Source organism: Psittacula echo (assembly GCF_963264785.1).
Source record: "Psittacula echo genome assembly, chromosome: 26".
Lineage (NCBI taxonomy): Eukaryota > Metazoa > Chordata > Aves > Psittaciformes > Psittacidae > Psittacula > Psittacula echo.
This window is the reverse complement of record NC_137761.1, coordinates 3564907-3592698: the sequence shown is the minus strand read 5'-3', so window position 1 is coordinate 3592698 and position 27792 is coordinate 3564907. Positions and strand designations below refer to the sequence as shown.

Below are 27792 nucleotides of genomic sequence, written 5' to 3'. Positions count from 1 at the left end.
TCCGGATGCTCCATGCAAGCATCTCTTGCTGTTCATGCTCTACCAGAACCTGCTCAGATGGGATGGGACCGGGAGGTTTGGATGGGAACAGCGGCTCCGGCCCTGGATGATGGATACCTCCGAGTGGCTTGGGATCAAGCTGCCATCCGTGTTCATGGCAGGGGGGGATTGGGGGGGTTTGGAGCCCTGCTCTGTCCTGGCAGCATCCCGATGGATGCCTCTTGGTTCCAGAGGCTGGAGAGATGCGTGAGCATCGTCACGGCGCTCACCAATGGGCTCTCGGAGCGGGAAGCCAACGATGCTCTCAATGCTCACGTAAGTCCTCGTGTCCTTTGGGATAGGCCAAATCCTGCCTGGAACAAGGAACTCATGGAAGCGGGGGGGGGGGGGATTTGTGCTTCCCACTTCAGAATTCCACACTTTGTGGCTTCAACCCTAGCGATCCATTTGGAAGCCAATTGCTCCCTCAAATCACTGCGGTTCCTCGCTGGGCTCAGGTGGATCCTGCCCCTTTCCCAGCTCCGTGCATGGGCACACGCACACAGAATTCCTTGGGTCTTTTTGGCCTCAGCTTTTGCCTGACCTCCCAGCAACCAGATTCCAGCCCTTTGGAAAGGGCACGCTCGTGCTGGCGAGGGGATGGAGCTGCAGATGTTACCCTATAAGGCTGTGTGCATTGCTCACGGGCTCTCAGCTATGCCCGGTGCAGTTGTAACCCCCCCCAGACACCTTGGGCTGTGCTCCAGGGGCCCCTTCCCTTCCTGGGGAGCTCTTGGCATCCCAAGGGAGGGTTTTAGGGCTCCTGGAATGCATTCCCGCTTGGAAGAGAAGGGGCAGGTCCCATCCATTGAGTCCAACTGGTGCCCTATGGAGCCGTGGCTGCCCCATCCCTGGCCGTGTTCAAGGAGCATCCTGCTCTGTGGAAGCTGTGAACCCATGGGGCTGGGTGAGCTTTAAGCTCCCTTCATCCCAGCCCATTCCATGATTCCATGATGTGCTCCTGGTTGTGGCAGGGGGTCGTTGCCCCTCAGATACCCTGAAGTCACTCAAGGCTCTCGGTGCCAAGGGCATTCCCGTTGCTGCAGGGGTTTCTGTATTCCCGGTTTCCTGGTTCGGATTCCTTCCTGGATGCTCCATTGGGGGGTTCCTGCTTCTCTCGCCTCCCTTGTCCCGTCTCACTGCTGGCTCTGCCTTCCTCTCCCTTAGATATGCAAAGGAAGCCCCCAGCACGAGGAGATCTGCCTGGGGCTCTTCACTCTGGTCCTCACTGAACCTGCTCAGGCGCAGAAGGTAGGAGCCAAGCACAGGAGCTTTGTCCAGCACTGATGTCCCGGTGGGAATGTGGGAATGTGGCGGTGCTGGGGCTCCCGCCAGGCTGGGATCCCGGTGCTGAGCAGGGCATCCTGGCTGTGCTGCACCCGTGTGCTCCGGGGGCTGATGCTCAGGGATGCTGCCACCAAGGGAAGGGGCTTGGTCGGGTCCCTGCACAGCCTGGGAATGAAGGGGGTTTCCCTGTGGGAGGCAGGCACTGGTTCTGAAGGGCCTTGGAGCAACCTGGAAAGAATTCCTGCCTGGAATTAGGCCTTCGAGTCCTTTCCTGCCCACCCCGGGCTGGGGTTCCATGGTTCTGCCTTGTCTGTGGAGGCCCAGCATGGATTTGATGCTGGAAGCTACAGGAATAACCCCCTGGACTCTACCTTAGGAACGTGGGCAATTCCTAGAGGAAAACTGCTTTTCAGCAGCCCCCTCTGGTGATTCCAGACCGAATCCTTAAATCCCTTTGTAATGATGCTGTCAAGGGCGATTGTTGGAATTGCAGCTGCCCGCCTCCAGGAAGGTGAATGTTTTGGATGGGAAAGCTCTTGGACGCGGGGCTGGAGCTGGTATCACAGAAACCAGAGCTCCTTGGAGCAGCTCCAAGGAAAACCTTTGGAATGAGCCCTTCCCGGGCTCCTTGGGATGCAGTGGATGTGAAGGGGTTGAAGGGGACTCTTCAGTGCGCGGTGGTGGGGATGCTCCGTAAATCCCGGTGCTGCGCTGGCCGGAGGTGACTCACGCAAGGCTCTGCCTTGGTTTAATCCCTGCTCTGATTGCATTCCAGTCCATCCCTGCTCTGGTGTCCTCTGTTTCCTCTTGGCTTAAGGGGGGATTTGGGCTGGAGGTGAGGAAGAAGCAAGGAAGAAGTGAGGGGACCTGGAATGGGTTGAACGGAGAAGCTGGGGCTGCCCCGTCCCTGGCAGTGCTCGAGGCCGGGTTGGAGCTGTCCCTGCCCATGGAACTGGATGAGCTTTAAGCTCCCTTCATCCCAGCCCATTCCAGGATCCTTCCCCGGGGCTGAAGCCCACCCTCCCCTCCTCCTTCGAGTTGCCTTGACCCCGCAGGCAGGAGGGATGAGCTGGGATGAGCTGGGCTGCCCTGGTCCAGCCCTGAGGAGGGCTCTGACCCCTTCATTCCCAAGGGACGTGGCCCAGCTCCCTCCTCTTCCTGCTTTAATTACCCTGGTGCTCCGGGGTCAGAGTGCACTGAACCCAGTGCCTGCCCAGCGCCTCCTGCAGCGCCTCCTGCAGTGCCTGCCCAGCGCCTCCTGCAGTGCCTGCCCAGCGCCTCCTGCAGTGCCTGCCCAGCGCCTCCTGCAGTGCCTGCCCAGCGCCTCCTGCAGTGCCTGCCCATTGCATCCTCCAGTGCCTGCCCATTGCATCCTGCAGTGCCTGCCCATTGCATCCTCCAGTGCCTGCCCATTGCATCCTCCAGTGCCTGCCCATTGCATCCTGCAGTGCCTGCCCAGCACCTGGGTGGGAGGAGGTCTCTTCCCTCCTCTCCATGCCTCTTCCTCTTTTCCCTTCGTTTCAAGCACACATCCATCCTTCCTCCCTGTGCAGTGCAGTGGGAATGCTGGCTCTGGGATGCAGGGAGGAGGTGATGGGTTGCTTGCAGCAGTAATGAGGACATTCAGGTCCTCTCCCCACCCTTGTGGCTGTTGGGGACCTGAAGAGCTTCTCCAAGCCCTGTGGCTTCCTGCTGCCGTCCTGCTCGGCAGGAGTCCGGATAGGGAAGGGGTTGGTGATGCCTTGGATTGCCCTGACCATGATGGGATGGGGCTTGTTCTGCTCTGGCCACTTGTGCTTTGGGGCAAGGAGCAGGGGCTTGGATGAGCTCTGGTGTAGGGACAGGCCAAGGGGAATGGCTTTAACCTGCAGGGGGGAGATGGGGATGAGCTCTTAGGCAGGGCAGGGACCTTTCCAAAGGGATTAAAAGCTTCCTTGCCCTGTTCGGCTGTGTCCTGGAGCGGCTTTATCCCTGTGTTTTCCCATTGGAGTGATGTCTGGAGCTGACACAGGGAGGGAGCTGCTGCGTGTTCTGGCCAGCTCCGTGTGGAGACTTCGAGTCTGGCTCTGCTTTGTGGGCGTTCATTTGGCATTTCAGAAGCGCTTGAAGGCCCCACAGCGTCTGCAGCCCTGGGGCTCTGCTGCTCCCGTTGGCATTGGGTGCATGGAGACCTCTGCGTCGCTCTGGTTTGCCACAGGGCTCTATGGGAAAGGGATGGAGAAAGCCTGAGCACAGGGAATCTGGGCAAAGGCACCTTCGGAGGCCTCAGGAGCTCTGGAATACCAAGGCATTTACTGGCACACGTTAACCTCCAGGCACTCATTAGCATCCCGCGGTTGCCCTGCTCCGAGGGGAAGCAGAGCCAGCACCTTGCTCCCTGGCTGCTGGTGCACAGGAGCATGGAGCAAGCCCTTCCTTTCCCTCGGATAATTCCCTCTTCCCATAGCAGAGCGTTCCCCTTGCCCCTGCAGCCACGGGGATCGGAGCAGTGTGGATGTGGCTGTGAATGAGCCCATCCTTCTTAGTGGTGGTCTCTGCAGGGACACCCAGTGGGCTCCGTGCCCTTCGGCTCCTGGGGCTGCATCCCGTGACTCCGTTTAGAGCATCCCAAAGGGTGGCCCTGGGGGGCTGATCCAGCTCTGCCTCCGTGGCCTTTCCCTGAGGATCATTTCCTTGCTGTCATCCGGTCGGGTTCATGAAGCCATTGCCCGTTGTGGGCCTTCCTCACCCATAACCATCCCCTGCTCTCCTCCACTGCAGTGCTACCGGGACCTGGCCCTGGTGAGCCGCGATGGGATGAACATCGTCCTCAACAAGATCAACCACATCCTGATGGAGAAGTACTTGAAGCTGCAGGATACCTGTCGCACCCAGGTGAGGAGGGGGAGCTCCTCTGCCCCAAAGTGCCCCTGTTACACCAGCTGCCAGAGGCTACCGTGGGCAGAGGATGTGGGGGGCAATGGGCACCGAGGGAGCTGCTCTGCTCCATGGCAAGGACCTCGGGCAGGGGAAGGAGGCAGCCCCGGTGCTGGGGATGCTATGGGGAAGCTGCAGTGATTTCTCCCTGTGCCCAGCTCGTGTGGCTGCTGCGGGAGCTGGTGAAGAACGGGGTGCTGGGCGCTGATGGAGTCTGCATGACCTTCATGAAGCAGATTGCAGGTGAGTCGTGGCCCAGCGTCCTGCCCGCAGCTCCTGCCTGCAGTGCCCGCGGCTCCTGCCTGCAGTGCCCGTGGCTCCTGCCTCGCAGTGCCCGCGGCTCCTGCCTCCAGTGCCCGTGGCTCCTGCCTCGCAGTGCCCGCGGCTCCTGCCTCCAGTGCCCGTGGCTCCTGCCTCGCAGTGCCCGCAGCTCCTGCCTCACAGTGCCCGCGGCTCCTGCCTCGCAGTGCCCGCGGCTCCTGCCTGCAGTGCCCGCGGCTCCTGCCTGCAGTGCCCGCAGCTCCTGCCTCGCAGTGCCCGCGGCTCCTGCCTGCAGTGCCCGCGGCTCCTGCCTCACAGTGCCCGCAGCTCCTGCCTCGCAGTGCCCGCGGCTCCTGCCTCGCAGTGCCCGCGGCTCCTGCCTGCAGTGCCCGCGGCTCCTGCCTCGCAGTGCCCGCGGCTCCTGCCTGCAGTGCCCGTGGCTCCTGCCTCACAGTGCCCGCAGCTCCTGCCTCGCAGTGCCCGTGGCTCCTGCCTCGCAGTGCCCGCGGCTCCTGCCTCGCAGTGCCCGCGGCTCCTGCCTGCAGTGCCCGCAGCTCCTGCCTCGCAGTGCCCGCGGCTCCTGCCTGCAGTGCCCGCGGCTCCTGCCTGCAGTGCCCGCAGCTCCTGCCTGCAGTGCCCGCGGCTCCTGCCTGCAGTGCCCGCAGCTCCTGCCTCACAGTGCCCGCGGCTCCTGCCTGCAGTGCCCGCGGCTCCTGCCCCTCGCCAGCAGCACAGGCCCTGTCAGTGCTGCACTGGGGCTGCTTTGTGATGTGGCAAAGCCAGAGCTCTGCTGCTGTGCAGCCGGGGCCAGGCGAGCTCCCCGAGCCCGGCTGCAGGCAGCAGGCACCGAGCCTGCCCCAGCCTGCGCAGGGGCATGGAGCAGAGGCCGAAGCTGTTGCTCTGTGAGGGGTGAATCACAGCGAGAGGCAGGAAGCGCCGGGGCTCCCAGGGGATGCTCCTGAATCCCAGCTCTGGGGGAGCCGGAGCCGCGCAGGGAGCCGGGGGGGGAGCGCACGCGTGCAGACGCCTTTCCTGCCCCACAGGAACGGGGCCTCTTCCGTGTTCCCTGCCCCTCGGAGCAGGGATCCGTGGCCAGCGGCCGCCCTGACCTTGGCCTTGCCTTGGGTGTGCCTGGAAACGGCTGCTCCTCAGGGCAGGAAGAGGGGAGCGGAGCCAAGCAGCATCCCCTGGCTCACAGCTCCCCATGCGGGGCCTCTGCTGCTCCCATTGCCCTGAGCCGCTGGGGTCCCTGCTTCAGGCATTGCCCTGCCCCTGGAGCTGCCGGAGCTTTAAGCTCCCTCCATCCCCAGCCGTGCTCCATAAAGGCCTTTATCCCGCTGCTGCATCCCATCTCCTTTGCTCTCCAGCGGGTCCGTAGCATCGCGGGCCTTGTGCTTTAATGCAGCCGAGCCCCCCCCTTCAATCCCCTAACACAAAGCCGTGGGCCTGGGAGCGTGTTGCAGGCAGGGGATGCTCCCCAGCCCGGCGTGATGCAGGGATGGAGGTGGTCCACGAGCCTGGCAGCGGATCCGCACTGCGGTCTGCATGGCTTTTCCCCTCCTGTGCTTCCAGGTGGGGATGTGACAGCCAAGAACATCTGGCTGGCTGAGAACGTGCTGGAGATCCTCACCGAGCAGAGGTAGGGATGCTGGGAGCCATTGGGAATGGCTGGGGTGCGGGGAGAGACCTCCCCATCCCTCTTGAGGGGGTGCTTGTGCTCACTTGGGGTGGTGATGGGGTTCCCTGCACCTCCTCCTCCTTTGGATGCTATCCCTTGGTTGGAACAGGCCTTTAGGATCACCACTTCCACCCTTCTTATATATGGGAGAGCATCCTGAAGCCTCTCCGTGTGGATGTGGTGCATGTCCCATGCTGCCTCTCCTCGCGTGCCCCTAACACACCGCACCCAGTGGCTGTCCGGCCCCATCTCCTTGCGCACACGTGCCTTGGGAGCAGCAGTCCAGGAATATTCCCTTCCTGCGCTGCGAAGGGGGGGTTCCTTTTGGAGGAGGTAACTGCCCTAAAAGCTTCCTGGGTTTAAAGAGCTCCTGCTCCAGCCGGGCTAAAAGGGGGATTTGTTATGGCCAGGCCAGCTGGGAAGCATTGTCCTATGGGATCAGCATGGTCCTTTGCTACGGGCTTGGGCTGGGCAGAGTCATTGCTTCCCAGTGGCCCTGGAGCAGCAGTGATTTTCCTCCAGGCGCTTATCCCGGTGCCTGGCAATCAGGTTGGGAAAGCCTTTATTTGCCTGCAGGTAACAGCTCCCAGGAATGGCTGGGCTGGAAGTGCCACCTGGGGATGGGATGGGGAAGGAGAGAGCCTTTGGGACCTTCTAGGCTTGGTTCTTCACCATCTCCCCCTGCCTTTGTGCTAAGCTCAACTCTTCCCATGCTATTGGAGCCCATTCCATGCTATTGGAGCCCATTCCATGCCATTGGAGCCCATTCCGTGCCATTTGAGCCCATTCCATGCTATTGGAGCCCATTCCGTGCTATTGGAGCCCATTCCGTGCTATTGGAGCCCATTCCATGCTATTGGAGCCCATTCCGTGCTATTGGAGCCCATTCCATGCTATTGGAGCCCATTCCGTGCTATTGGAGCCCATTCCGTGCTATTGAAGCCCATTCCATGCTATTGAAGCCCATTCCATGCTATTGGAGCCCATTCCGTGCTATTGGAGCCCATTCCGTGCTATTGGAGCCCATTCCATGCTATTGGAGCCCATTCCGTGCCATTTGAGCCCATTCCATGCTATTGAAGCCCATTCCATGCTATTGGAGCCCATTCCATGCTATTGGAGCCCATTCCGTGCCATTGGAGCCCATTCCGTGCCATTGGAGCCCATTCCATGCTATTGAAGCCCATTCCATGCTATTGAAGCCCATTCCATGCCATTGGAGCCCATTCCATGCTATTGGAGCCCATTCCGTGCCATTGGAGCCCATTCCGTGCCATTGGAGCCCATTCCATGCTATTGAAGCCCATTCCATGCTATTGAAGCCCATTCCATGCCATTTGAGCCCATTCCATGCTATTGGAGCCCATTCCGTGCCATTGGAGCCCATTCCATGCTATTGGAGCCCATTCCATGCTATTGAAGCCCATTCCATGCCATTTGAGCCCATTCCATGCCATTTGAGCCCATTCCATGCTATTGGAGCCCATTCCGTGCCATTGGAGCCCATTCCATGCTATTGGAGCCCATTCCATGCTATTGCCATGGTGCTCCCATGTGCTGGTGCTGCTCACTGCAGCCTCGGAGCCCGTTGGGAATGCTCCCCATCCCCATCCCCATCCCCATCCCCACAAGTGCAAGCGGCTGGATCGGAGGAGCTGCTCAGTGGGCTCCCAAGGCCACATCTGGCTGTGGGGCTGGGATCCAGCTGCATCCCAGCTGGGCTTTGTCACCGGAGCCGATGCTCGAGGTGCAGGCTCATGGCTGGAGGACCAATGGAGCATCCCAGGCAGCACGCGGGGGGGTTGCAAGGGAGCCGGGGGGGGCCTGCAGCGCCTGGCTGAGATTTATGGGTTTCATTAAGGGCAGGCTTTAATTAAAGGCAGGCTGAGGAGGAGCTGGGGCTGCCCTGGGGATGCTGAGGGCGTTCATTAAAGGGGGCCACAGCAGAGCTGCTCCTGCAGCCGCAGCTCCGCCGCTGCTCCGTCCTCCTGCGGCATTCCCTGGGATGCTCGTCCCCATCCTCAGCGTTCCCTGCGAGCGTTCCCATGCCTCTGCCTCTCACATCAATGGATCCCGCGCCCGGGGGAGGCGGTTTCCTCCCTCCTCTTTGGCAGCATCTTCAGTTGATGCCCAGCTCCTCGCTGACCCCGAACCCCCCCAGCGTCCTTCCTCACGCAGCCCATTCCCCCTGGATAATGGATGGGGAAGCAAACAGGGATGCTGCTCGCTGCTGGGGCGGTGGCTTGGAGCTGCTGCCCACAGCGGTGCCCTAGCCCTGGGGCACTTTGATTTACAGCTCCTGGGGCTGGTCCATCTCCGTGCCTGGCATCCAGCACAAACAAGGGAGCTCCTAATTCTGGAGCAGGGCTATTTCTTGTGCAGCTTAGATAAGGGAGGCTGGGAATGTGGCGCACCCAGCAGCAGGGAGCTTGGAATCCCCGGAGCAGCTCCTGGAGAAACAAAGGGATTGAGCGGTATCAGCATCCTGGAATGGCTTGGGATGAAGGGAGCTTAAAGCCCATCCAGCTCCAACCCAATCCTGTCTGATCCCTTTATCAGTGATCGGGATAAAGGGATCGAGGGGATCCACGTTCGGACAACCCCAGGTTGGGCTGGAGCTGATCTGCTTGAGCACAGGAAGGTTCCAAAGGGCTCCCCATGATCTCTGAGGTCCCTTCCCATCCATCCTGGGTCTGGACAGGCCGGATCCATGGGCCGATTGGCTGAGGTTCCACACGGCTCCGAGCACTTGGCTCGCCATAACCCCATGGAGCGCTCCTGGCGTAGGGAAGCGGCTGCAATGCTGCCCAGTGGCAAAGGAGCTGGGCTGGTCCTGAGCACCCGGCTGGATGTGAGCATCCTGGCTCCTGTCAGCCACTGTGTGGCCAGCAGGAAGAGGGGAGGTTGAGCTGGGACCTTAAGCTCTTCCCTGTGAAGGTGCTGAGGGCACAAGGAGCCAGCATCCGTACGGAGCAGGGAATGGTCCCTGGTCCACGGGGCCGGGCTCCCTGCCCTTGCTCCTCACTTTCCCCCTGTTTAAACCCCTCCTGGATGCGGATCCCCCCGGGAGGAGGCTGAAGGCGATGGCTCCCTTTGCAGAGAGTGGGTGCTGAAGAGCAGCCTCCTCATCGCCATGGCCGTGTACACCTACCTGCGGCTCATCGTGGACCACCACGGCACGGCCCAGCTCCAGGGGCTGCGCCAGAAGGAGGTGGAATTCTGCATCTCCCTGCTCCGGGAACGGGTGAGCACGAGGCGGTGATGGGGACCAGGGGGCTGCCCCCAGGGCGGTGCCATTGCCCTTCCTCCTGATGGAGCTGGAAGCGCTTCTTCATCCCGGAGGTGCCGTGTGGTTGTTCCCACCTTTGGAGCCCGTTGATCCCCCATTCCCATCCCATTCCAGGCTGGAAAGGGGAGGTTTGATCTTCCCCTGCGTCAGCCTTCCCATGCAGGGAAGCCAGCGCACGCGGCTGCCAGCACCCTGCCCTATGGGCGCTGCGGCTGCATCCCCATCACCCCGACTGCTGCCTGCTCTCCCCTTCCCCTTGCTGGGCAGGAAGGACCAAGCCTTAACGCCGGAGCCTGGCATGGGAATGGCACATTCCCGGGCTCCTCGTTTGCTTGGCAAGAGAGGGAACAGCTTTAAATCGCTGCTGCCCTTCCCCTTGTCCCCCCGCTTCAGATCCCACTGCTTCCAGAGAGGAACAGGGATGCAGATCCAGAGGTGATGGCAGGGTTGAAGGGCTCCATCCCTGCCTTCCCCTCCGGTTGCTCCCTGAGGCTTTCCCATCCCCTTTTCCCAGTTCATGGATTGCTTCATGATCGGCCGGGACCTGGTGCGGCTGCTGCAGAACGTGGCCAGGATCCCGGAGTTCGAGCTGCTCTGGAAGGACATCATCCACAACCCGCAGGTCCTCAGCGCGCAGTTCACAGGTAGGGCTGGGGCCAAGGAGGGCATCGCCTCCAGCCCGACCTCATCCCCAAGCCCATTCCAGTGTCCCAGCACCCTCACAGGGAAGAGCAACCTCAGCTGCCTTCTGCCAGGTTGAAGCCATTCCCCTTGTCCTGTCCCCCTCCATCCCTTGTCCCAAGCCTCCTTCCAAGCAGTTGCTTTTGCATCCCTGCCTTCTCCTTCCCATCCACGCACACCCGTTTGCCATCGTGGCTCATCCTCGGTATTCCGTCTGGGTGCCTTTTCCCAGGGAGGAATGGCATTCCCATGCTGGATTCCCTGTGCCATCCCTGCTTTTTGGCTGGGAGAGAGGGAATGTTCCCTCTTGGTTGCAGCGTGGGACTTGGCATCTGGAATTCCTTATTCCTCCTCCAGACCCCATCCCTGTTCGCTGTGCATCCTCTCGCCCTTTCTCCCAGCTCCTTCCTGGCCTCCTCCCAGTGATCTCCAACAGGGAGCCCTTTCCCAGCCCGAATCCTGATCGCTGTCCCCCGCCTGTAGCTCAATGCTCCAAGCTCAGCTCCAGGCACATCCCAGCCTGGATCCCGCTGGTGCCATACAAGGGATGAGCCTCTCCTCCCGCTTCCCAGGTGTCCTCCAGCTCCTGCAGTCGAGGACATCCCGCAAGTTCCTTGCCTGCCGCCTCACTCCCGACATGGAAACCAAGCTGCTCTTCATGACCTCGCGGGTAAATGGAGCACAGGGCCGGGGGGCATCCATCCCATTCCCATTCCCATTGCCTTGCCAGCACCGGAGCATCCATATGGGCAAAGGGCAGAGCTTTGCTGCTTCTGATAGCGACAGGGGTGGATCTGAGACATCCCTGGCATCCGTTAACGGCCCAATCCAGCCTTGCCAGGGAATGTTGCTCCTGCCTGGCAGAGTGAAGCTTCGAGGGATGTTCCTTGAGCCCCTTGCATCTCCCCTTTGCCTTCAGGTGCGGTTTGGGCAGCAGAAGCGGTACCAGGACTGGTTCCAGAGGCAGTACCTGTCCACCCCGGACAGCCAGTCCCTGCGCTGCGACCTCATCCGGTACATCTGCGGCGTGGTGCACCCATCCAACGAGGTGCTGAGCTCCGACATCCTCCCGCGCTGGGCCATCATCGGCTGGCTGCTCACCACGTGCACGGTGAGCTGGGAGCCGTCCCCCTGGGAATGAGCCTTGGCATCGCATCCCAGGCACGGAAGGGGGTGACCTCCTCAAGCAGGAGCAGGCTGGCAGGAAGGAGGGAGCTGTGGATGCAGGGTTGGGATGGAGGAGAGCAGCCATCGGGACACCGCGTTCTGCTCCAAGTGCTGCTGGCATCGCATCCTTTGGGATGGGCATGAACCTCAGCTCACTTCCAGCTTGTGCAGCCTTTTGGTTCTGATGGATGCTGATGGGCACAAGGGGCTGTTCGGGTTCCAGTGGGTGTTTTGGTACCGTTTGGCTCCCCCGCTCTCCATCCCAGCCCGTCCCGAGCACCGCTGCTTGTGTCATCTGCATCAGCACGGAGCAGAGGCCTCCAGCCCGGCCTGGAGCTGCTCGGCTCAAGGCTTCCCTGCTCGTCCCTAAAAGCTCTGCCCTGTTCCATGGGAAGAGCATCCCCGCTCCGGCCTCGCAGCAGCAGGATCAGCGCATCCGGTGTGGGAGCGCAGCGCTGCCTTCACCAATCCGTTGTGTGCTTTCTCCCTTCTCCAGTCCAACGTTGCTGCTTCCAATGCCAAACTGGCCTTATTCTATGACTGGCTCTTCTTCAGCCCCGAGAAGGACAGCATCATGAACATAGGTATCCATGGGGCATCTCGCTTCGGATGCGCGGGGGTTGGAGAAGGGGGTGAGCTGCCAGAGACGTAGAGGGGACCCGGTGGGGAAAGCCCAAGAGGTCATCACCAAAGGGCACTCCTGCAGGGAGCTCGGGGCTGGATCATGGAACCATGGAATGGGTTGGGATGAAGGGAGCTTAAAGCCCATCCAGCACCATGGGCAGGGACACCTTCCACTGGAGCAGGGGATGGGGCAGCCACAGCGTCTCCATTCAACCCTTCCCAGTGTCCCAGCACCCTCATGGGGAAGAGCTTCCCAGTATCCCATCCAGCTCTTCCCTCTTCCCATTGGAAGCTGTTCCTCCCCATCCCATCCCTTGTCCCAAGCCCCTCTCCAGGTTTCCTGCAGCCCCTTTAGGCCCTGGAGCTGCTCTGAGGGCCCCGGCTGGGCGCGCAGGGGTGCGCAGCGGGTGCGAGCATCCGTGGGTGCTGAGCACCTGCGTGCTGTCTCCGTGCAGAGCCTGCCATCCTGGTGATGCACCACTCCATGAAGCCTCATCCTGCCATCACCGCCACGCTGCTGGATTTCATGTGCCGGGTGAGCTGCCCCCGCGTCTGCAGGGAATTCCACCTGGGATTAGGCTTGGATAACGGGGAGGGCTGGGGAAGCGCCGCTGCTGGGGGTCTTGATGCACCCAGGGCCGTTCCCGGAGCTTGGAGCAGAGCATTGGGCCCATGCGTGCTTCGTTCCTGGGAATTCCATAACCAAATCCTTCCCGAAGGATGAGCGTTAATAGGGAAAAGGCTTTGGAATTGTCCCCTTTAGAGCCCAATGGAACGCTTGGCTGGGTGTCATCCCCTGAGGGATGCAGGGCGTCCCTGCACAGGGAGGGACCAGAGCCATCATCTCCCTGTCGAAGGCCAGGGAGCAGAGCTGGGCCTGCCCCTGCATCCTGCGGGAAGCAGGGATGGGAGCTGCTGGTCCTTGGGATAACCCAGATTGCAGGGAAGGGCTGGGTGATGTTTCGGGAGCTCCCCTCTCCTGCAGCGATCGCTGCTGCTGGAGCGTGGCTCCAGGGCTTCCCACAGCATCCATGCGTGTTCCTCATCCCTGCTTCGTGCACTTCCCTTTGGGAAGGGGAAGGGGAAGCAGGAAAGGGCTGGTACCCTTTCGGCCCCATCCAACGGATCCCATTGGATGCTCATCCCCTGCCCCATGCTCCGGACCCTTGAGGATGCCCCAAGGAGCTGAGCAATGGCTTGGGCTGGGGCTGGAGGCGGACGGGTTCATGGAATTCTGCTCCTGCTTTCAGATCATTCCCAACTTCTACCCCCCTCTGGAGGCTCACGTCCGGCAAGGGGTCTTCAATTCCCTGACCCACATCGTGGAGAAGCGAGTCCTGGCGTAAGGCAAATCCCTATGGATGCTCTTGGACCCAGCCTGGTGCTGAGGCTCGCCCCGAGCCCCCTTCCTTGCACCAAGGGGATGGGTGGCCCCGGAAAGCCGTAGGAGCATCCCCAGGCCCATTGGGAAGCCCAGGCGAGGGGAGCTTGTGCTCCATAAGGACCCAGAGGCTTTTCCTTGTCCTTTTCCCAGCCATCTGGCCCCTCTCTTTGACAATCCCAAGCTGGACAAGGAGCTCCGGGCCATGCTAAGGGAGAAGTTCCCGGAGTTCTGCAGTTCACCCTCACCCCCCATTGAAGGTAAGGAGCAGGGTGGGTGCTGGGGGGGGGGGATTCCAGAGCATCCGTGTGTGCTCCCGGATAACCTCCGCTTTCCTGACCCGCTTCCAGTGAAAATTGAGGAGCCCGTTTCCATGGAGATGGAGAACCACATGGCAGAGAAGGATGACAGTTGCTATGACAACGCCGAGGCCGCCTTCAGTGATGATGAGGAGGATCTGAACAGCAAAGGTGAGGAAGGCTCCTCCTGCATCACCTCCGCAGCCCCAAGTCTCCAGTGCCCTGCTGGCACCTGCCCTGCAGGAGTTGGATCCCACGCAATTCCCAGTGGGAATTGCCGCCACCCCCCCCCACTTCTTGAGCTCCAGGTTTCCTTCTGTTGGGGTTGAGGCCAATGCTCTGCTGCTTCCCAATCCCTGACAAGGAGATTCGGATCTGATCCACAGCCATGCTCCAAGGAAAGCTGGGATTCATCTCCTTGTTATTCCTGGAGCTTAGACCCTGCGAATGTAGCCCTTTCTCCTCTCTCTTGGTGTGTGACTGCTTGGGAATCCCTATGGCGGATGCTGCTCTGCTTTGGGAATAGGCTGTCTCAGGCTCAGGCCTCTTCATTGCTCATTCCGCAGGGTTTTCCTTACACTCCCTTCCTCTGGAATGGGGCTGAGAAGGCCGGGATCCCCTCTGTGCATCCCCTTTGTGGATGCAGAGGCATCTCAAGCTGTTCCTCCCCTTGCTGGTGGGACTTCTGTGGGCCCCAGTGGGGCAGAGGATGTGATCCTGGGCTCTAGCATCCTCCTCTATAGCCCCATTGAGCTGCGCTGGCTGCTTGGGACCCCTAAGAGGGCCCCAGGCCTGAAAGCAAAGGGCAGCGGCCACCTCGTCCCATCCCTTGGTGGCACCTCCTGTGCCCTGGTGCTTCCTGCATGGAACAGGTTGGGAAGCTCCATGGAGCGGGAGCCGCAATTCCAGCCCCCCCCCCGCACTCCCAACCCATCCCGCATCCCTATTCCTGGTACCCTCCACGCGGTTTGAAAGGGGGAAGGCAAGAGATGAGGCCGGAGCCCTGCCCCCCAGCCCCACACATCTGGGGCCGAGATCGGCCCCTGCCACTGCTGCTTGCTTTGCTGCAGGAAAGAAGAGGGAATTCAGGTTCCATCCCATCAAGGAAGCCATCGTGGAGGAGCCTGTGGACATCACCCCCTTCCTGGACCAGCTGGATGAGTCCCTGAAGGATAAAGTCCTGCAGCTGCAGAAGGGGAGGTTGGTGATGCTCGCTTGTGTCGATGCCTTCCGGGATCATCCTTCCTCCTTGGAATGATGGGCAGGATGCTTGGGATGCTCAGAGCAGGCCACGAGCGAGAGGGAAAGGCAGAAGGCTCCGCGCTTCGTGTCCTGCTGTTGGATAGAGGAGGGGAGGTGATGCTGGCCCTTGGGCTGCATCCCCACCTGGGGCAGAGCTGTACCTGCATCCGCATGGTCCCTGCGCTTCCCCCTCCGGATTCCCCATGCCCTTGGGAATGCTGCTGCTAAAGAAGGTCACAAACAGCTCTTGCTTTGCAGACCTTGGCACAGGGGCTCATTCCATGGGATTTATGTGTCCAGGCCTGGAATTGCACTTCACCTTAGGCTTTTTAGCCCTTGGATGTGCTTGTCTTGGGGCGGGCGCTGCCTCGCCTCCTCTCTGCCTTCCCCTAAGCCTGGCACCAGCACCAATCCGAACCGGTGCTGGTGCTGGGGCTTGCTCCCAGGCACAGAGCCCCCCCTTGTCCCTGTGCCCGGCATCTTCCTATGTAACTTGGATTTCCTCTTGGTTTTGTGCTCCAGCGACACGGAAGCTCAATGTGAGGTCATGCAGGAAATCGTGGATCAGGTCCTGGAGGTAACTGCCCAATCCCAGGGATGTCGCTCTGGAAAAGCAGCAGCAGGGATGTGGGCTTGGGGATGAAGGGACCCGGAAGCTCAGCCTTGCACTGGAGCATCCCTCCAGGGATGGGGCAGCTTCTGCCTTCATCCCAAGGGCCTTTGGGAGCCTTTGGAGCCTTCTCCATGTGCCCTGCGTTGGGAATACTCCATCCCCGTTGGGAGGGCTCCATCCCCGGCTCCCTTTAGACTCAAGCAGCCCTTTAGCATTCCGAGAGCCGCTTCTTCCCGCTGGGAGCACAGGGAAAGGCTTGGCCGGGGGGGAATTCCTCCGTGCCGAGCAGCTCCAGGCCCTGCAGTGGGGCAGGAAGATGACGCCGAGCATCCTTGGGCTTCCTGCGCTCATCCCTCGCTTTCTCCCTCCCAGGAGGACTTTGACTCGGAGCAGTTGTCGGGGCTCGCATCCTGCCTGCAGGAGCTCTTCAAGGCTCACTTCCGAGGGGAGGTTTTGCCGGAGGAAATCACGGAGGAGTAAGGAGCAATCCCTGCGGGCTCCCCCTTGCACCCTTGGCACCCAGCTTGGCCCGGGCCAGCGTTCCCCGCTTCCCAAAGGGCTGCAGCTTCCCCAACGGAGCAGCGCAGGGCTCCCGAGCTGTCCTTGGGGGCAGCAGCCCGCAGGGCCGGAGCCTTCCTCCTCCTCCTCCTCCTCCTCCTCCCGCAGGGCTCGCTGTAGGGGATGCTCTGGTGCCTTCTGCCTGCTCACCAAGGCACACAGGGGCCCAAAGGCTCCGTCTCTCCCTGGGATGCTCCCGGGATGGGGTTGTGCTGGCAGGAGCATCCCTGTGTCCCGGGCTGCCCTGGTACCCCCATGGGGCGGGAGCACCGGGAGCGCTGACTCTTGGCCTCGTCCCGCAGGTCCCTGGAGGAGTCCGTGGGGAAGCCGCTCTACCTAATATTTAGGTAGGATCATTCCCGACTCCTGGCATTGCTTTGGGAAGCGCTTCCGCGTTTGCTCCCTGGCGCCACCGTGGGTGCAGCTCGGGTGTGGGAGCTCCGGACAAGGGGAGGTTGTTGGCTCCTGCCCGGGGATGAGGGAGACGGGCACGGAAGCATCACAGAACCATGGAATGGGCTGGGAGGAAGGGACCTTACAGCGCATCCAGCTCCAACCCCTGGATGGGGGCGCTTCCCGCTGGACCTGCTTGCTCCAAGCCCCATCCAGCCTGGAGCAGCGAAGGCCACTGGGATGTGGGTGGCTCCTCCTCCCTAGCAGGGATGCTCCCGTGTGGCTCATCCCGACTAACGCGGCTCTTCCCTGTATCCCGAAGGAATCTCTGCCAGATGCAGGAGGACAACAGCGGCTTCTCCCTGCTGCTGGATCTCCTCTCGGAGCTCTACCAGAAGCAGCCCAAGATCGGGTACCACCTCCTCTACTACCTGAAGGCCAGGTAGGGCCCGGGGGAACCCGAGATTCCATTGGGATCGCGCTGCCTCCAGGACACGGCTCAGGGATGCAGCCGGGGCAGCCGGTTCCTCACCCAGGCACTGCTCCTCCTTCCTCCCTCTCTCTTCCCCCTTCCCCCCCTTCCCCCTCTTCCCCCTTCCCCCCCTTCCTCCTTCCCCCTCTTCCCCTTCCCCCCCTTCCCCCTTCCCCCCCTTCCCCCTTCCCCCTCTTCCCCCTTCCCCCCCTTCCTCCTTCCCCCTCTTCCCCCTTCCCCCTCTTCCCCCTTCCCCCTCTTCCTCCTTCCCCCTCTTCCCCCTTCCCCCTCTTCCCCCTTCCCCCCCTTCCTCCTTCCCCCTCTTCCCCCTTCCCCCTCTTCCCCCTTCCCCCTCTTCCCCCTTCCCCCTCTTCCTCCTTCCCCCTCTTCCCCCTTCCCCCTTCCCCCTCTTCCTCCTTCCCCCTCTTCCCCCTTCCCCCTCTTCCTCCTTCCCCCTCTTCCCCCTTCCCCCTCTTCCCCCTTCCCCCTCTTCCCCCTTCCCCCTCTTCCCCCTTCCCCCTCTTCCTCCTTCCCCCTCTTCCCCCTTCCCCCTTCCCCCTCTTCCCCCTCTTCCCCCTTCCCCCCCTTCCTCCTTCCCCCTCTTTCCCCTTCCCCCTCTTCCCCCTTCCCCCTCTTCCCCCTTCCCCCTCTTCCCCCTTCCCCCTCTTCCTCCTTCCCCCTCTTCCCCCTTCCCCCTCTTCCCCCTTCCCCCTCTTCCTCCTTCCCCCTCTTCCTCCTTCCCCCTCTTCCCCCTTCCCCCTCTTCCCCCTTCCCCCTCTTCCTCCTTCCCCCTCTTCCCCCTTCCCCCCCTTCCTCCTTCCCCCTCTTCCCCCTTCCCCCTCTTCCTCCTTCCCCCTCTTCCCCTTCCCCCCCTTCCCCCTTCCCCCTTCCCCCCCTTCCTCCTTCCCCCTCTTCCCCCTTCCCCCTCTTCCCCCTTCCCCCCCTTCCCCCTTCCCCTTCCTCCCCTTCCTCCTCCTCCCTTCCCCGTTGCCCCCCCAGCAAAGCAGCCGCGGGCAAGATGAGTCTCTACGAGAGCTTTGCGCAGGCCACGCAGCTGGGGGACCTGCACACCTGCCTCATGATGGACATGAAGGCCTGCCAGGAGGACGACGTGCGCCTGCTCTGCTACCTCACCCCCTCCATCTACACCGAGGTCAGGCTCGGGCCGCGCTCCGCGGGCGCTCAGCACCAATCCTGCCCCCCGGCCTGGCCTTAAGGCCGGGCTTGGGCTGCTTCCAGCGCGCGGGGAGCGCGGGTGGGGATGGATCCCGGCCCTGGCGCTCGGACACGGCCTTGCCTTTGCGCCGCTCGCTTGCGGGCAGCACCCAGGGCCGGGGGAGGCTGCGTCCCCTCCGGCTCCGGGGGCAGGTCCCAGCTCTGCCTCTGCCTCCTCACTGCCTGCTCCAGCAGGAGCATGCGCAGGGCGTTGGGGCTCTGCAGCCCCATTCCATAGGCAACTCCCACGGGGATCTATGGGGAAAGGGGCTCAGCAGCACCGCGGAGACGGCGGAGAACCCTTCATGTACCCCGCAGCAGCACAGGGGATGCTCCAAGGGGGGATCCTGCAGTGCACGAGGAGCAGGGATAGGGAAAACCTTGGAATTCCACGCACTCGGAATTCCATCACCCCCATGCCATGCAGCTCTGCACGGTCCGGGTGGGCTCAGCTGCATCCCACTGATGTGCTGGGCACCCTCAGCTGCCGGCGGAGCCCGGGGAGCAGCTTCCTTGGCTCCTCTTCCCATTCCAGCTTCCCTTGGGAAGCGAGGCTGGTGCTTGCTGCATCCCTTGGGCAGGAGGATGCAGGCAGCGCCATGTGATGGGGTCCGGGACCTCTTGCCCGGCCTCTTCCTTGTGGCCCTGCCCAAATCCAGCTTTGCTTTGTCTCCCGTAGTTCCCTGATGAGACCCTCCGGAGCGGGGAGCTGCTCAACATGATTGTGGCCGTCATCGACTCATTCCAGGTCCGTGCTTGTCCCTTCCATTCCCAAGAACGGGAAGCATGGAATCGCCCAGCCATAGGGATGCGGCCGCGCTCGTTTCCGCCTCCTTCCCGCTGCTCGAGTGGGGCAAAGCAAATCTCTGCACGTCACTCCCGCAGGGAGGCTGAATCCAAGCCGCTGCATCCCGGGATCATGCCGGGAGGGAATCCGTGCCTTTGCTGCACTGTGGGCAACCCATAACCACCGGGATCAATAATAACCCCCCTGGGGCACGTTTAGGGTGGCAATCGGCAGCTGCAGCCTCAGGCAGGAGGTGCTGAGCCTCTATGGGCCCAGGCAGCGCAGGCAGGATGCAGGCAGCGCACTCCCATCTCTGGTGGGATGCGCTGCAGCCTCCCCCGGGAGCCCTCCTTCAGACCCCCCTGGAAGAAGGAACCTTTCCCTAGGGAATAGCTGAGTCGCCCGCAGCAAGCCAGGAATAGCAGGGCAGGAATGGCGGGGCCGCCTGGCGATGTGCTGATAACCCTTGAACCGCCCCTATTTATCCCCCATTCCTGGGCTGTTCCTGCTATTCCCGGCCTGGAACGCGGCGCCTTGGAGCCAGAGCTGCCTGCAGGAAGGGTTGGAGCCGGGATGCCCTGACCCCCCCTGCCCAGCCCCTTGCTTCCCTCGCCTGCTCCCGGGCTGCAGAGCCAGGATTTGTTATTCCCAGCAGAGCTCCATGAGTTTCCTCTCCCCTCCCGGCTCCAATTCCTTCGTTCCTTTCCTGTTATTCTTCCTGGCTGCACAGCCCCCGTGCCCAGCGCCATGGGGCAGAGCCATGGGGCAGAGCCATGGGGCAGAGCTATGGGGCAGAGCCATGGGGCAGAGCTATGGGGCAGAGCTATGGGGCAGAGCTATGGGGCAGAGCCATGGGGCAGAGCTATGGGGCAGAGCCATGGGGCAGAGCCATGGGGCAGAGCTATGGGGCAGAGCCATGGGGCAGAGCTATGGGGCAGAGCTATGGGGCAGAGCTATGGGGCAGAGCTATGGGGCAGAGCTGTGGGGCTCTATGGGCTTCCAGCACCCTGTGCCCTGAGCGAGGCTGAGCAGCAGGGAGGGATGGAGCTGGGAGCCCAAGGGGGCACAAGCAGGGAATGATGCTCCCATCCCTGGGTCCCATCTGCTTCCAGCTCTCCCAGGGATGCGGGGATGAGTCCATGCCACGTCCATCACCCCTCTGGCAGGTTCAAGGCATTCCCCTTGTCCCGTCACTAGGATGACGGGGATGCATCACTCGTGAGGATGGCAGAGCCGCGGCTTCCCTCCTGCTCTCCAGCCTTATCCCACGGGAAGCTCTCCCCCTGATCCCTGTTTTTCTCTGCCTCCCAGTTGCAGGAGCTGGTTTGCCACGTGATGATGGGCAACCTGGTCATGTTCCGGAAGGATTCGGTGCTGAACATCCTCAGTGAGTAGCTCCCTGCAGAGCAGCTCCTGAGCATCCCATGCTGCAGAGACCGCCCCCCATCCAGCCTTCGCCATGGCTTTGCCCGTTGTGTCCGTATCCAACCGCACTGGGACAGCAAGGCCCTGGCCTCTCCAGTGCATTGGGATGTGATGGCACCAGGGTGATGGCAAAGGTTGGAACCAGGCTTTCCCTTTGCTTCCTGTTGGCTGTGACCCCAACAAGAGCAGGGAGCCCCTCACCCTGCTTAGTGTGGCCCTTGGACCACGCTGCTGGAGCCTTGCCCACGGCACCTGGTACCCGCAATCCCTGCCCCAGCATCACCGCTGGGTGACCCGGGTCCTCTTGGGCAGGATTTGGCCTCCCACCCACCCATCCCGGGGTGGAAAAGCCCTTCCAAGCTCCAAGGCCTCCATTCCCTTCTCCATGCCTCTGGCTCTCACCGAGGGGCTGGGCTTGGTCCTGATGGGTCCCCTCATTGTGCTCTGCCGTCATCCCTTAGTCCAGAGCCTGGACTGGGAGACCTTCGAGCAGTACTGCACGTGGCAGCTCTTCCTGGCGCACAGCATCCCCCTGGAGACCATCATCCCCATCCTGCAGCACCTCAAGTACAAAGGTGAGCTGAGCCCCTGGCCCCCGGGCGCAGGATGGGACCACCAGGAGCTCATCACCGAGCATCTCCCCTCTTCACAGACCACCCCGAGGCCTTGTCCTGCCTATTGCTGCAGTTGAGGAGGGAGAAGTAAGTGCTGTGCGGTGCTGTGGGGCCAGAGGCTTGGGCAGCATCAGGGGGGCAGGGCCACGGGGATGCCACCCCCATCAGCTTGAATCCGTCAGGATTCAGGTTGGAAAACCCCTCTTCCTGGTGCTCCCCACCTTGCTCTGGGTCCAAGTCCTGCCCTGGTTCCCATTCCCCTGCCTCCTGCAGAGCATGGAGCTGGGTTTCTCTGCCTGCGTGGCTGGATTGGTCACATCCTGCGCTGCAAAGCATCATTAACCTCAGCTAATCCCAGCTCCAAACTGCCTTAGTGGAAGGCTCGGGATGATGGTGCTGGGATAAGGGATGGAATGGGGGTGACTGGGCAGGGACCTCCGCATCCTCCCTCCCTCCTGCGGTGTCCACAGGCCCAGCGAGGAGATGGTGAAGATGGTGCTGAGCCGGCCCTGCCACCCCGACGACCAGTTCACCACGAGCATCCTGCGGCACTGGTGCATCAAACACGACGACCTCCTGGCCGAGCACATCAAATCCCTGCTCATCAAGAACAACAGCCTGCCCCGGAAGCGGCAGAGGTGTGGGGCTGCGACAGGCACCCTCTGCCCCCCCCGTGTCCCCTTTGTGTCCCCTTTGTGTCCCTTGTGTCCCATTGGGATCCCAAGGATGGAGCAGGTCCCAGTGCTGAACCCCCTCTTGGTATCACTGAGCATCTTGCTCCTGGTACCTAGAGCATCTCCTGGTGCCCAGAGCATCTCCTGGTGCCCAGAGCATCTCCTGGTGCCCAGAGCATCTCCTGGTACCTAGAGCATCTCCTGGTGCCCAGAGCATCTCCTGGTGCCCAGAGCATCTCCTGGTACCTAGAGCATCTCCTGGTGCCCAGAGCATCTCCTGGTGCCCAGAGCATCTCCTGGTACCCGGAGCATCTCCTGGTGCCCAGAGCATCTCCTGGTGCCCAGAGCATCTCCTGGTACCCAGAGCATCTCCTGGTGCCCAGAGCATCTCCTGGTACCCGGAGCATCTCCTGGTGCCCAGAGCATCTCCTGGTACCCAGAACATCTCCTGGTGCCCAGAGCATCTCCTGGTGCCCAGAGCATCTCCTGGTACCCAGAACATCTCCTGGTGCCCAGAGCATCTCCTGGTACCCAGAACATCTCCTGGTGCCCAGAGCATCTCCTGGTGCCCAGAACATCTCCTGGTGCCCAGAGCATCTCCTGGTACCCAGAACATCTCCTGGTACCCAGAACATCTCCTGGTACCCAGAGCATCTCCTGGTACCCAGAACATCTCCTGGTGCCCAGAGCATCTCCTGGTACCCAGAGCATCTCCTGGTGCCCAGAGCATCTCCTGGTACCCAGAGCATCTCCTGGTACCCAGAGCATCTCCTGGTACCCGGAGTGTCTCCTAGTGCAGTCCTTTGCATCCTGAGACCCACAAGAGAGCTGGAAGAGGGGTTTTGGATAAGGGATACAGGGCCAGGATAATGGGAATGGTTTGCCCCTGCCATAGAGGAGATGGGATTGAGATGGGCAGAGCTGGAGGAGGTGCCTGGATCTCAGCGGGAAAGGGAAGCTGCTTCCCGGCTCCATCCCGACCGGGTTCCTGCAGCCCTAGGGATGGAGGAGGAAGGACATCTAGTGTCCTGGGAGAGCAGAGCACCCATCCAGCACCCGTGCACCCAGCACCCCTATGGCACCTCTGGGTGCCCTCCTCTGCGCCTGCTCCTGCCTATCAGTGCCCTTTCCCAATGGAATAAGGCACCTTCTCCTTGTGCTTCTGTTCCATGATCCCAGATGGATTCAGGTCCAGTTCCCACTCAGGTGGGGCCCCCGCTGTGGGCGCTTGGTTGGGATGGAGCCAAGCAGGATGTATCCCCTTATCCCCTGTCCCCCCCATCTTTGGGGGCCGTGCCCCGATGGGTGCCGTGCCCCGATGGGTGCCGTGCCCTGACGGGTGCTGTGCCCCGATGGGTGCCGTGCCCTGACGGGTGCCGTGCCCTGACGGGTGCCGTGCCCTGACGGGTGCTGTGCCCCGATGGGTGCCGTGCCCTGACGGGTGCCGTGCCCTGACGGGTGCTGTGCCCCGATGGGTGCCGTGCCCTGACGGGTGCCGTGCCCCGATGGGTGCCGTGCCCTGACGGGTGCCGTGCCCTGACGGGTGCTGTGCCCCGATGGGTGCCGTGCCCTGACGGGTGCCGTGCCCCGATGGGTGCCGTGCCCTGACGGGTGCCGTGCCCTGACGGGTGCCGTGCCCCGATGGGTGCCGTGCCCTGACGGGTGCTGTGCCCCTATGGGTGCCGTGCCCTGACGGGTGCTGTGCCCTGACGGGTGCTGTGCCCCTATGGGTGCCGTGCCCTGACGGGTGCTGTGCCCCGATGGGTGCCGTGCCCCTATGGGTGCCGTGCCCTGACGGGTGCTGTGCCCCGATGGGTGCCGTGCCCCGATGGGTGCCGTGCCCTGACGGGTGCCGTGCCCTGACGGGTGCCGTGCCCCTATGGGTGCTGTGCCCCGATGGGTGCTGTGCCCTGACGGGTGCTGTGCCCCGATGGGTGCCGTGCCCTGACGGGTGCCGTGCCCTGACGGGTGCCGTGCCCTGCCCTCAGCCTGCGCAGCTCCAGCAGCAAGCTGGCGCAGCTCACCCTGGAGCAGATCCTGGAGCACCTGGATAACCTGCGCCTCAACCTGACCAACACCAAGCAGAACTGTACGGAGCGCGGCCCGGCCCTGCTGGGGTCCCCCTGCTTCCCGACGGGAAGGACCCGGAGCCCCCCCCTCATTCCCGTTTTCCTCCTCTTTCCCCCCGCAGTTTTCAGCCAAACCCCGATCCTGCAGGCGCTGCAGCACGTCCAGGCCAGCTGCGACGAGGCCCATAAGATGAAGTGAGCCCCCTCCTTCCCTCTGCCCCCGCCTCCATCCTCCCCGTTCCCAGCCCCGTCCCGCCCCATCCCCATCCCTTCCCTGCTCCCCCCATCCCCATCCCGCCCCATTCCCATCCCTTCCCTGCTCCCCCCATCCCCATCCCGCCCCATTCCCATCCCTTCCCTGCTCCCCCCATCCCCATCCCGCCCCATCCCCATCCCTTCCCTGCTCCCCCCATCCCCATCCCGCCCCATTCCCATCCCTTCCCTCTCCCCCCATCCCCATCCCGCCCCATTCCCATCCCTTCCCTGCTCCCCCCATCCCCATCCCGCCCCATTCCCATCCCTTCCCTGCTCCCCCCATCCCCATCCCGCCCCATTCCCATCCCTTCCCTGCTCCCCCCATCCCCATCCCGCCCCATTCCCATCCCTTCCCTCTCCCCCCATCCCCATCCCGCCCCATCCCCATCCCTTCCCTGCTCCCCCCATCCCCATCCCGCCCCATCCCCATCCCTTCCCTGCTCCCCCCATCCCCATCCCGCCCCATTCCCATCCCTTCCCTCTCCCCCCATCCCCATCCCGCCCCATCCCCATCCCTTCCCTGCTCCCCCCATCCCCATCCCGCCCCATCCCCATCCCTTCCCTCTCCCCCCATCCCCATCCCGCCCCATCCCCATCCCTTCCCTGCTCCCCCCATCCCCATCCCGCCCCATCCCCATCCCTTCCCTGCTCCCCCCATCCCCATCCCGCCCCATCCCCATCCCTTCCCTCTCCCCCCATCCCCATCCCGCCCCATCCCCATCCCTTCCCTGCTCCCCCCATCCCCATCCCGCCCCATCCCCATCCCTTCCCTGCTCCCCCCCATCCCCATCCCGCCCCATCCCCATCCCTTCCCTGCTCCCCCCATCCCCATCCCGCCCCATCCTCATCCCTTCCCTGCTCCCCCCATCCCCATCCCGCCCCATCCCCATCCCTTCCCTGCTCCCCCCATCCCCATCCCGCCCCATCCCCATCCCTTCCCTCTCCCCCCATCCCCATCCCGCCCCATTCCCATCCCTTCCCTGCTCCCCCCATCCCCATCCCGCCCCATCCCCATCCCTTCCCTGCTCCCCCCATCCCCATCCCGCCCCATTCCCATCCCTTCCCTGCTCCCAGGTTCAGCGACCTCTTCTCCCTGGCTGAGGAATACGAGGATTCCTCGAGCAAGCCCCCCAAGAGCCGCCGCAAGGCGCCCATCGCCAGCCCCCGCAGCCGCAAGAGCGCGGCTCAGCCGCCCAACCCCGAGGAGGAGTCGGCCTCCAGCAGCGCCTCGGTGAGCACCCCCATCAGCACCTGCAGGGGTGCCCCCCCCATAGGGACCTCTAGGGGTGCCCCCGCCTATAGGGACCTCTAGGGGTGCCCCCGCCTATAGGGACCTCTAGGGGTGCCCCCCGCCTATAGGGACCTCTAGGGGTGCCCCCCGCCTATAGGGACCTCTAGGGGTGCCCCCCACCTATAGGGACTTATAGGGGTGCCCCCGCCTATAGGGACCTCTAGGGGTGCCCCCCGCCTATAGGGACCTCTAGGGGTGCCCCCCGCCTATAGGGACCTCTAGGGGTGCCCCCCGCCTATAGGGACCTATAGGGGTGCCCCCCGCCTATAGGGACCTCTAGGGGTGCCCCCGCCTATAGGGAACCTCTAGGGGTGCCCCCCACCTGTAGGGACTTATAGGGGTGCCCCCCGCCTATAGGGACCTCTAGGGGTGCCCCCGCCTATAGGGACCTCTAGGGGTGCCCCCGCCTATAGGGACCTCTAGGGGTGCCCTCCGCCTATAGGGACCTCTAGGGGTGCCCCCGCCTATAGGGACCTCTAGGGGTGCCCCCGCCTATAGGGACCTATAGGGGTGCCCCCGCCTATAGGGACCTCTAGGGGTGCCCCCCGCCTATAGGGACCTCTAGGGGTGCCCCCCGCCTATAGGGACCTCTAGGGGTGCCCCCACCTATAGGGACTTATAGGGATGCCCCCACCTATAGGGACCTCTAGGGGTGCCCCCCACCTATAGGGGACCTCTAGGGGTGCCCCCGCCTATAGGGACCTCTAGGGGTGCCCCCCACCTGTAGGGACTTATAGGGGTGCCCCCCGCCTATAGGGACCTCTAGGGGTGCCCCCCGCCTATAGGGACCTATAGGGGTGCCCCCCACCTATAGGGACCTCTAGGGGTGCCCCCCGCCTATAGGGACCTATAGGGGTGCCCCCCATCTATAGGGACCTCTAGGGGTGCCCCCCGCCTATAGGGACCTATAGGGGTGCCCCCGCCTATAGGGACCTCTAGGGGTGCCCCCGCCTATAGGGACCTATAGGGGTGCCCCCCGCCTATAGGGACCTCTAGGGGTGCCCCCCGCCTATAGGGACCTATAGGGGTGCCCCCGCCTATAGGGACCTCTAGGGGTGCCCCCCGCCTATAGGGACCTCTAGGGGTGCCCCCGCCTATAGGGACCTATAGGGGTGCCCCCCGCCTATAGGGACCTCTAGGGGTGCCCCCGCCTATAGGGACCTCTAGGGGTGCCCCCGCCTATAGGGACCTATAGGGGTGCCCCCGCCTATAGGGACCTCTAGGGGTGCCCCCCACCTGTAGGGACCTATAGGGGTGCCCCCCGCCTATAGGGACTTATAGGGGTGCCCCCACCTATAGGGACCTCTAGGGGTGCCCCCCGCCTATAGGGGACCTCTAGGGGTGCCCCCCACCTATAGGGACCTCTAGGGGTGCCCCCCGCCTATAGGGACCTATAGGGGTGCCCCCCACCTATAGGGACCTCTAGGGGTGCCCCCCGCCTATAGGGACCTCTAGGGGTGCCCACCTATAGGGACCTCTAGGGGTGCCCCCGCCTATAGGGACCTCTAGGGGTGCCCCCGCCTATAGGGACCTATAGGGGTGCCCCCCACCTATAGGGACCTCTAGGGGTGCCCCCGCCTATAGGGACCTCTAGGGGTGCCCCCGCCTATAGGGACCTATAGGGGTGCCCCCCGCCTATAGGGACCTCTAGGGGTGCCCCCGCCTATAGGGACCTCTAGGGGTGCCCCCGCCTATAGGGACCTATAGGGGTGCCCCCCGCCTATAGGGACCTCTAGGGGTGCCCCCGCCTATAGGGACCTCTAGGGGTGCCCCCGCCTATAGGGACCTATAGGGGTGCCCCCCACCTATAGGGACCTCTAGGGGTGCCCCCCCCATAGGGACCTCTAGGGGTGCCCCCCCCATAGGGACCTATAGGGGTGCCCCCCACCTATAGGGACCTCTAGGGGTGCCCCCCCCCATAGGGACCTATAGGGGTGCCCCCGCCTATAGGGACCTATAGGGGTACCCCCCACCTATAGGGACCTCTAGGGGTGCCCCCCACATATAGGGACCTCTAGGGGTGCCCCCGCCTATAGGGACTTATAGGGATGCCCCCACCTATAGGGACCTCTAGGGGTGCCCCCCGCCTATAGGGGACCTATAGGGGTGCCCCCCACCTATAGGGACCTCTAGGGGTGCCCCCCGCCTATAGGGACCTCTAGGGGTGCCCCCGCCTATAGGGACTTATAGGGGTGCCCCCCACCTATAGGGACCTCTAGGGGTGCCCCCCACCTATAGGGACCTATAGGGGTGCCCCCCCCGCCCATGGCCCCTCTTTGCTGCAGGAGGAGGAGGACACCAAACCCAAACCCACCAAGAGGAAACGCAAGGGCTCCTCGGCCGTGGGCTCCGACAGCGATTGATGCTCCAGGCCCGGAGCCACGAGGATGCTCAGGGGGGCCCCCCCCCCCCCCCTTTCCACCCCCATCTTGAACAGCAAAAAAGGGGGTTGGGGCTTCCCCCCCAGAGCCCAGCAGGATGGGACCCCCCCCATGGGGTTGTGGGGCACGGGGGGGGGGCATCAGGCCCCCTCCTTTCATAGGCATGATGGAAATAAAGAGT

At 63.0% G+C, this 27792-nt stretch overlaps 1 protein-coding gene across 1 annotated transcript in view; it reads left to right on the top strand.

Annotated features, from left to right (window-relative positions):
- INTS3 (integrator complex subunit 3) overlaps nt 1-27792 on the top strand; it is a gene marked incomplete at its 5' end in the record, with an annotated part of 29282 nt that extends 1490 nt beyond the window's left edge. The window contains 29 exons of the mRNA XM_080635047.1: nt 232-315; nt 1207-1290; nt 4087-4200; nt 4401-4485; nt 6076-6142; nt 9281-9425; nt 9985-10114; nt 10724-10821; nt 11071-11262; nt 11815-11902; nt 12398-12477; nt 13193-13284; nt 13477-13583; nt 13674-13793; nt 14693-14822; nt 15387-15441; nt 15850-15953; nt 16338-16382; nt 16751-16870; nt 17900-18053; nt 18795-18863; nt 20214-20289; nt 20789-20902; nt 20980-21028; nt 21412-21579; nt 23604-23704; nt 23807-23879; nt 25014-25170; nt 27516-27792. Coding sequence (XP_080491173.1) covers nt 232-315; nt 1207-1290; nt 4087-4200; nt 4401-4485; nt 6076-6142; nt 9281-9425; nt 9985-10114; nt 10724-10821; nt 11071-11262; nt 11815-11902; nt 12398-12477; nt 13193-13284; nt 13477-13583; nt 13674-13793; nt 14693-14822; nt 15387-15441; nt 15850-15953; nt 16338-16382; nt 16751-16870; nt 17900-18053; nt 18795-18863; nt 20214-20289; nt 20789-20902; nt 20980-21028; nt 21412-21579; nt 23604-23704; nt 23807-23879; nt 25014-25170; nt 27516-27593 — 2979 coding nt within the window. The 3' untranslated portion in view covers nt 27594-27792. The remainder of the gene's footprint in view (nt 1-231; nt 316-1206; nt 1291-4086; nt 4201-4400; nt 4486-6075; nt 6143-9280; nt 9426-9984; nt 10115-10723; nt 10822-11070; nt 11263-11814; nt 11903-12397; nt 12478-13192; nt 13285-13476; nt 13584-13673; nt 13794-14692; nt 14823-15386; nt 15442-15849; nt 15954-16337; nt 16383-16750; nt 16871-17899; nt 18054-18794; nt 18864-20213; nt 20290-20788; nt 20903-20979; nt 21029-21411; nt 21580-23603; nt 23705-23806; nt 23880-25013; nt 25171-27515) is intronic.